The sequence below is a fragment of the Elephas maximus genome, chromosome 1, assembly GCF_024166365.1.
Source record: "Elephas maximus indicus isolate mEleMax1 chromosome 1, mEleMax1 primary haplotype, whole genome shotgun sequence".
Classification (NCBI taxonomy): domain Eukaryota; kingdom Metazoa; phylum Chordata; class Mammalia; order Proboscidea; family Elephantidae; genus Elephas; species Elephas maximus.
In genome coordinates, this window is record NC_064819.1 from 134,160,777 (window position 1) to 134,170,039 (window position 9,263).

At 46.6% G+C, this 9,263-nt stretch overlaps 1 protein-coding gene across 1 annotated transcript in view; it reads right to left on the reverse strand.

Annotated features, from left to right (window-relative positions):
- B3GAT2 (beta-1,3-glucuronyltransferase 2) overlaps nt 1–1,577 on the reverse strand; it is a 50,784-nt gene extending 49,207 nt beyond the window's left edge. Inside the window, exon 1 of the mRNA XM_049895367.1 lies at nt 969–1,577. Coding sequence (XP_049751324.1) covers nt 969–1,577 — 609 coding nt within the window. The remainder of the gene's footprint in view (nt 1–968) is intronic.
- Nucleotides 1,578–9,263: the final 7,686 nt, after the last annotated feature.

Sequence of the window (9,263 nt, forward strand, 5' to 3'; positions counted from 1 at the left end):
CCAGCCACAAGAAACAACACCTGTGCTAACCCTGTGCCTGCTGGCTCTGTGCATTTCGAAGGGAACGCATGTGCCATCTCAGCAGTAGGGGATGGGCTGCTCATAGGATCTGACATGGAGGCCAGGGTGCAAGAGACCTGGTGCAAGAGAGCCGGGACACCTTGCCAAAGGGATGCCTTAGAGGAAGGTCGGTAAAGGGGACCGGTAGCCCACCTGATCCCTAGGGCTGTGGAATGACATAACCACGGGGCAGAATCACCTCAGCTCTTTGCCAGAGAAGGTTTTCTTGGAAAAGTGGTAATCTTCAGGGTCAGAAAGGGCCTTATGGGGGTCGGGGGAAGGAATGCAGGGAGGACCCCCACAGGAGTCAGTGTTTTCCTAATAACCATTTTCGTGTCATTGGAGTCAATGAGAGAAATGTGCTTCTAGGCTGATTTTTTTTTACCTTCTCCACCTTCCTCTCTATATAGGTGTAAGGCTCAATCACACGTGCATTCACTGAGAAGTCCTCGGAGCACATCCAGCCCTTGCACTCCCCTCAATTGTGCTGGGTCCCGCCCTGATCTCCAGGAGGCTGAGACCTCCTGCAGCACGCCTCCCTGTCTGGGCTTCATCCTGAGACCCGCAGAGCCCAGTTCCTGGAAATCATTCTCGCGCCTCACCTGTGCTATTCCCTCGGCCAATCTCGGGGCCCAGGTGGGCAGCAAAGCCCCAGACCAGACTTTGCCTTTGTCACAGTGGTCCTCTCACTCACCCTCTACCCCCCATGGTCAGCGTAAACTCGCCAGGGCCAGCGGAGGCTGAGGGATGCCCACGAGCAGCGGCTCCACAAGGAGTCCCCAATGGGCCACGGAAAACTGAAAATTTAAAAGTGCAGTCGAAGTGGGAGTGGGTGAGAGGCAGCTGCCTGGAGGGTCCCGAAGCCCCGTCCCGCTCCCGCCCCCCGACTGGGGCGGGCCAGCCACTACCTCCTGGAAGAGCTCCAGACTGTAGGTGTTGTCGTCGTCGGCGAAGAAGAGCACGCCGGGCTGCGCGCGCTGGTGCTGGTGCCTCTGGCGCAGCCAGGCAAGGCCAGCGTTACGCTGCTCGGTGGCGCGCGGCAACCCCGGCCGCTTGTAGCGCCGCGGCGTGGGCACGTGTAGGTGCGTGCTCGGCAGCCCGGCCCGCGCCAGGAAGCGGCTCACCAGCTCGCTGCGCGCCGCCGCGTCCTCCACTAGGATCCAGTGCAGCTGCGCCACCTGGCGGAATGTATTGGCCAAGCGGGTCAACTCGGCTTTCTGAACTGGGCGGCTGTAGGTGGGCGTGATGGCATAGATCGTGGGCAGCGGCGGTTCAGGCTGCGGCGGCGGGTGCGGCCCAGACTCGTTGCTCTTCTGGGAGCTGCGCCCCGGGCCGCTTTCGGGGCCGCCCTTGCGGAGCGGGAGCCGAGCTCCTCCGCGGCCCGCCATATAGGGAGAGAAGTAGGGGCGCGGGGTGAGCGGGGGCGCGGGCTTGCGCGTGTCCACGTCGAGCATGATGATGACGATAAGGATCCAGGGCAGGAGGATGAAGAAGCGGCTGAAAAGCACGGACTTCATGGCGCACCCTCCCCCGGCCTCTCGAACTCCCGGGCCGCCCCTCCGGCCCCTGAGGGGGGCTAGCCGGGGTACCCCAGAGCGCAGCTTGGACGGCTGCGGCGCCCGCACTTAGGAAGCCGCGGCTGCTGTGCTCTCCATGGGGCCGGGGCCGCTGCAGAGGCTGGGAACCGCCAGGCTCAGCGTCCGAGAGTGGGGATCCGAGCAGGTGCCGGGGAAGCTAGGGCTACAGGGGGTGCGGGCGGGCAGGAGCTGCGCCCTACTCCGGGTAAGCCCGCGGGAAGCGGCACGCGGTCTAGCGGCGCGCTCCTGGCCCCGGAGTTGTGCCAAGCGCCGGGAAGGCGATGGTTCCCAGCGCGCTTTTTCGGAAGAAAGGGAGCCGGCGCCCCCAGCGCTTCACCGCTCCTATCCCGCGGCGCTGCGGGTAAAGGCGCTCCAGCGACGGGCCCCCGGTGCCTTCTTTGGGGCACCTTCGAGGGCAGGCTTCAGGCGCGGTAGGCGCTGAGGGCTTTCCTTCCTCACATCCCGGCCAGCGACGACCGGGAGGTGCCCCCAGCGAACACGGGCAACGCCGGGGATGTTGTGCCTTCAGCTCTGTTCGCGCGCCGCCTCGGAACCCTGCGCTTCTGTCCCTCGATCTTCTCTCTTCTCAGAACCTTCCCAGCTCCGGCAGCAGGATCCCAAAGCAAGGAAAGAAAGAAAAGGCGAGGGGGCGGGGGCGCTGCAGACTCCAGCGTCCTCTCAGTCCCCCTGTGGGAAGACAGCAGCGCTGCTACTGGCTGTGAGGGGCTGCGAGGGGGAGGCGGAGAAGGGGCTCGGGCTCTCCTCCGAGTCTGGCGCTGACGGCCCCTCGAGCTAGCTCGGGGAGGTGGCCGCTGTACCGGGGGAGGAGAATCCCCAGGGGGCCGCACGGCCTCCCGGAGAGGGTGGATGCTCGTTCGCTGATCTCCCGCGCTCTCAGCTTTCTGAAATACTGCAAGGTTTTGGAAATCAGCCGGAAAAATCCATTCACGTGCGGAAAACTCAGGAGCCCTAGGGCTGAGAGTAAGAGGGGGAGAAAGGCAAGAGAGAGCAAAGGGATCCCTTCTCTGGCTCACAGCTGCGAGGTTGGTGTCCTGGGAGTGTACTGAACAGCGGCAACAAAAAGCGCTTTCAGTCAAAGGAAAAATCCCTAGAAACCCTTTGGAGACGGAGGGGTGCGGTACATACGTCTTTGGCATGTGAGACAGATAGTCCATGAAAAAAATCCAAATCCTAATGGTTGATACCTCTCTTAAGTTAGATCATTGGGGAAAAATTCCTAAAACTCTAGTTGAGTATGTTTAACTTATTTTTCTTCAGTAATTTGGAGTCACAGTCCCTCGCTGATCCCAGTCACTGGAATTATTCCGTTTGGCCATCACAACGACCCTTTCAAGGAGGCCTGGGAAGTAGAATCACCTTCATTTTCTGGGCGAGGAAGCTGAGGCTCAGAGGTTAAAGTGATTTCTCTGAGGTCGGTGGCAGTGGTCAAGTGAGAACAGAACTTGGGGCTCCTAAGTCAAGCCCGTGGCTTCTTCCCGGCGAGGCCTGCAGAAATCACTCCTGACACAGCCAGGCCCGGTGGGGCTGGCCCTCGTAGATATAAAGAAGGTAACCTCAAAACCAAACAGGGCACACGATGACATGCGGAACCAAAACAGTGTCAGCAACTCACAGCATAAACGTTTGGGGCTTAATTTGGACTTTTTCTATCTAAGGGACCTTGTAGCTGAGTCCCTGGTTGTAATGAACTGGAAGAAAGAAGAGGGGCCATGTTCTCAGGCACATACAGGGAGGTGCTTGAAAAGCTGCAGGAAAGCTTCCCCCCAACCCACTGTCTATTATAAATAATTTCCGAATCCATCTTCCCTCAGTTGTCTGCCTTCCTCAGTCTTGCTCTCAAATAAATCCCTACGACTGGCATTCTGACTGAGGGCATGAGAGCTCTGGGGCAGATGCCCCTGCCAGCCTTCCTGATGCTCCTCTTTCTCCCAGCCCTACCCTTTCCAGCTCCCGCCAATTACCAGGCATCAGCGGCGAATCTGTGAATTTCTCTAACCTCCAGCTTGGACTCTGGAACCTGAGAGAGTGAAATTTACAGATTCAAACCGCTCCCCCACAACACAACAGTCGCAAAGAACTAGCCTTCTGTCCTGACTTCCCTATATTGTCCACAACTCATGCTTTAAACTCTGCATATTAGTGCATCCTAAAAAAAAAAAAAAATTTTTTTTTTTTTTTAAACATAGGGGACAATGAATCCATTAGACCAGGTCCCTTATTTTTTGGATATCCTCATTGGGAGTTGAATACAACACAACCCCCCGGAGGAAAATGAATCCTGGTCAGGCCTCCAGGTTGCCTGCCCTGGAAATTAAAAACATACCAAGGTGAAAGAGGAGGGAAGTCAGTAACAGCTTTTCTTAAATGCTGTAAAGCAGCACCTTCCCCACACCACCCTCCCCCCCTCAAAGATTACTGAAGTCTCCTTCATCATGTTGGAATTTAAAATTTTGGTTGAAGGAAAATGCCTTTTGTAGCTGGAGTAAGGCTCAAGTGGTTACTGAATTGTATTAAAAGCACCACATTAGCCTTCTTAGTTGGTAACACCATTATTCCCCCTATGCCATGAGACCTATTTCTTAATTGCTCCTTCTCCAGGAACCAGGACTGTTCAGAGATGAAATACTTTCAAAACCAATCAGATTTGGAATTTGAGACTTTAGCTGGTGCTCTGAATTCACAGTGCAATTCAACCCAACACTTAACTAGCACATCAAGGACCATCACTTCATATTTTCTAAGTCAGCATTTGCAACTAGGTTTACCTCATTTCTGTTGAGGGGAATAAGGATTCTTGGAGTCAGGCAGACCTGGATTTGAATCCCAGCTCCCCCACCTTGTTTGTGCAACCTTAGAGAGCCAATGAACCTCTCAAAACTTCAGTTTCCTCATCTGGAAAATATAGTTAATAATATATACTACATGGAGGTCTTGTATGGATTAGATAAGTTATGTATTTTGCAGAGCAGCTGGCATTAACCAGGCAGTCAAAATAAGTTTTGGTTTTTTTTAAACAGAGGTATTATTTCCTCAAAAGAATATCTTAACCCAAGTGATCTCACAGGAGTATTATTAGTGCATAGGAATATAAGATGAAATTCATTCTAAACAAGAATGATAATGCCTCTAAATAGGGCTCCCATCTGTAGAGAAGGTGATTCCTATTAGTGTATGTAGTTGTCTTTCCAAATTGGGGTAGGGTGGGAAAGAAAGAGGAACTCAACTTATCCCCAATACAGGGTGCAGCTAATCATGCAGTAAGGATGACATGATTGCAAGTGACATTTATTTCAAATGACTGGATATGCCATATTGTTTCATGCTCAGTGACTCAAAAATGTGGACCCACATCTTTCATGATCAAATCTCAGTAAAGATACAAAGATACAAAAATTACCATTAAAGATGTCGATTTGAAGCACAAAACCAGGGCAGAACTTTATCATGCTGAAATTTATCATGCTTTTAAAATATTTAGGGAGCCTATCAGGCACTGAAATGGAAACAACTCCTTTAAATGGGAACTTGAAGCAAATGTCGTTTTTATGAAGCATAATCACCAGTTAACTATAGTGCTTTTCCACAGAGTTTATGATATTCTTACATAGAACAATTTAAACTTGATCTGTGGCTGATAATGAAGATTGGTAGAAGTCACTAGAGTAATTAAAATAATTACGTAACTTCAGCGCTTCTGCAAATCCTCTCAGTGTTTATTTTCATTTAATCTCTCTAATCATTTGTGTAACAAAGCGAGCATTGCGTTGCCTGTACTAATGAAGCCCTGGATTGCTGACATCAGCCATTACATTTCAGCATTCTGTTGTTCTCAAATAAACAAAGGTAAAAAAAGATTCCTGTCTGGGGAGTTAACAAACATATACGATGTAATCACCAACCATTTACATTTTGACTTGCTGAGTAATGTGAGACCCTAACTTCTGCAGCAAAAGGATGGCAGCATGAAGATTGTGCTGGATACAACTGATCTCCTTAGACACTTAAGCCTGGGGCTCTAGTAGTGTGACTAAGTCAACCTTCAAGTGAGAATTTGGGGACATCCTTGAGGTTCTTAGTCAAATAAGAAAGAGAACAAGATAAAAATTTATATACAACAAAGGATTTGCAAATACATGAAAATATTGTGGGTATGCAAATTAGGTTATAAAGGGACTCAGAAGTGGTTCATGTGCTGAGTAATAATGTAATGTGAAAGTATTGATAATCAATACCCACGAGATCTCACAACAAATTGGTAATTGGGCAAGACAATGTATGTGAACATAAATACTTTGTTAAAATATCAGACACAATGATGTGTAAGAATGACATCCAAGAAAATAATTCTAAAAGCCCCAAATTCTAGGGATACATGACAATTTCATTGATAACTGTCAGAAAAATGACATCTAAACTGCAAATTAAATGGCTCATTTATTTATCTTCATGCATCTGGATCCTTGACAAATACCACTTTTGGCCTAGAATTGTTTTAAACTATAATTCTTATACAAAATTCAGCATTTTCAGCTATTATGCACAACATTTGAGACTAGAGGTGTTTAGTTGGTTCAGTAAAATCACATTTTTATATAGAAAGGGTTGGGACTAAGGTTACTCAGTAAAAGTGGTTTTCTAGAAAAATACAGATTGGCAATTTATCCTAACGATTTTATGGAAAAATAATTTCATTCAGTTTGAATAACCGCTGAAAATAAAACATGCCAGTGTTCCTACTTTTCTCTTTATTAACAAATTAAGATACACAAAAAAACTAATAAAACACCCATAAAGGCATATGGGCATCCTTTATATCTTTCTTCCTTACTGTGTGTTGGGTTATGTTAGAAATTGACATTTACATTAAAATAGAAATTTGTTAGAAATAGGATTTTACTGTAAAACTGCATAACCTACCTTTCACAGTTGTTACGAGACTCAAAGGAGATAATGTAAATGAGAGTATTTTAAACACTGTCAAGTGGTTTATACAAGTAAAATGGAGATTGAGAAAAGATTGGCCATGAGTTGATAATTGGGAGAACTGGGAGATGAAAATGAGGGAGTTGCTTATATTTTTGGGCCTATTCTTGCATATTTAAAAATGTTCATAATAAAAAGCTAAAATACATGAAATATATCATGAAGTACTATAGTTTGTTTTGGAAACCCTGGTGGGGTAGTGGTTAAAAGCTATGGCTGTTAGCCAAAAGGTTGGTAGTTTGAATCTACCAGGTGCTCTTTGGAAACTCTTGGGGGCAGTTCTCTGTCCTATAGGGTTGCTGTGAGTAGGAATCAACTCGACGGCAATGGGTTTTTTTTTATAGTTTAGCAAGATAATACTGCTTTTCTATTGCCCTTGTTTAAAAACCTACATCAAATGCCTCATTTGTGCAAAACATTATGGTAGGAAGTGATGGTGGTAGTGAAGTTACAATCTGGTAGGGCTTGTGCTTAATGAAATAAGGAAACAAACAAGTATAGCTGTGTGTGTGTGTGTGCATGTGTGTGTGTGAATAAATGAAGAGGTAAAGGGCACAGAATTCATCAGCTTCCTCAAGTCGGCAAAGTCAAACATTGATGGGTGGGGATTTAAAATCAAGACCTTATGGTGTGATTAATGGTAGGTGTACTTGAGGGACCTGCACAGGCAAGAGACTGGCTGGAGTGGAAGTAAGAGAAGGCTTCATAACCGAACATTATCTTCTGTAACTGAGATAACCTTCAGTGCACCATATGGCTCTCAAAGCCGATGTGGTCCCAGCTGGGGCTTTGCCAAGATGTGCCAACCCAATAGGAAGATCAGTGCTGACCACACTGTGCATATTGGTAGCCGTGGGGCTCAGACATTTCTGCAGACAGATCAAAAGCTTCTGTCACCATGTCTTCCCCACCAAAATGACAGAGTGCATTTTTATACGTATTTGATCATGAGGTCATTTTACAATTTTACAGAAGTTTAAAATCAATGTACCTTGATTATGCCCTCTTATCCCCCGACACCCTTTTAACTCAGTACTGAAGTCATTCCTAAGGTTCACCCTTAAAACAAAACAAGACTAAATGGGACACCAGCCCGGGGGAAGGATGAGAAGCCAGGAGGGGACAGGAAAGTTTGTAAAAGGGACCCGAAGGTCAAGAAGGGGAGAGTGTTGACATGTCGTGGGTGTGGCAATCAGTGTCACAAAACAATGTGTGCATTGTTTAATGAAAAATGAATTTGCTCTCTAAACCTCAATCTAAAGTACAATAAAAAAAATCAATGTAGCCTTTCATCACATCTATCTGTTAGTCATTTACATACACATCTTGATCAAGAATACAACCTAATTTTAACACTGTTTCTGTATGATGATTTTTGGGAGTGGAAGCAAATTCTAGAAATAAAATTTAGCAAAAACAGTGGCTACCTCTAAACTGTTTATTTAAATAAAGATATTTCTTTCCAAATGGCTGTTGATTTGGCAGGATGCCTTTCTTACGTATCTCAGTGTTGCTGGCAAAAATTAGAAGCAAGCACTATGACTTTGGAGAATAGGTTCCAGTCAGAGGCCAGAGAAAGTTCTAGCCACTGACCAGCACTTGAACAAGTCATTGCATGTCTCTGGGCATCAGTTTTCTCAAACATTAAATGAATGCATTTAAATGATCTCCGTCTAAAATCCATAGGAAACTCACTTTGAATTATTTTCCAGTTTTATTAATGGGTTATGGAAACCCGGGTGGCATAGTGGTTAAATGCTATGGCTGCTAACCAAAGGGTCAGCAGTTTGAATCCGCCAGGCGCTCCTTGGAAACTCTATGGGGCAGTTCTACTCTGTCCTATAGGATCACTATGAGTCGGAATCGACTTGACAGCACTGGGTTTGGTTTTTTTTTTGGTTATTAATGGGTTTGCATTAAAGTATTAATATCATATTCCCTTACTAATTCTAAACAGTTGCATATAATTAGTAGTTATAGTGTTAAAGAATTTCACAGTATTTTCTTAAACAAAGTACCTCCTTTCCACATATAAGCAATCTACCTTCAAAATATAAGAATTAAAATAATAGAAGACTACCAATCAATGTTTTAAATACAATTTCTTCTGAATATGGTACTTTATTGGCTCGAATTAGTTTTTACTATTATTTATTTATTAATAATTTTCATTGAGCTTTAAGTGAACGTTTACAAATCAAGTCAGTCTGTCACGCATAAGCTTATATACACCTTACTCCCTACTTCCACTTACTCTCCCCCTAATGAGTCAGCCCTTCCGGTCTCTCCTTTCGTAACAATTTTGCCAGTTTCTAACCCTCTCTACCCTCCCATCTCCCCTCCAGACAGGAGATGCCAACACAGTCTCAAGTGTCCACCTGATACAAGTAGCTCACTCTTCATCAACATCTCTCTCCAACCCATTGTCCAGTCCCTTCCATGTCTGATGAGTTGTCTTCGGGAATGGTTCCTGTCCTGGGCCAACAGAAGGTTTGGGGACCATGACCGCCGGGATTCCTCTAGTCTCAGTCAGACCATTGAGTCTGGTCTTTTTATGAGAATTTGGGGTCTGCATCCCACTGATCTCCTGCTCCCTCAGGGGTTCTCTATTGTGCTCCCTGT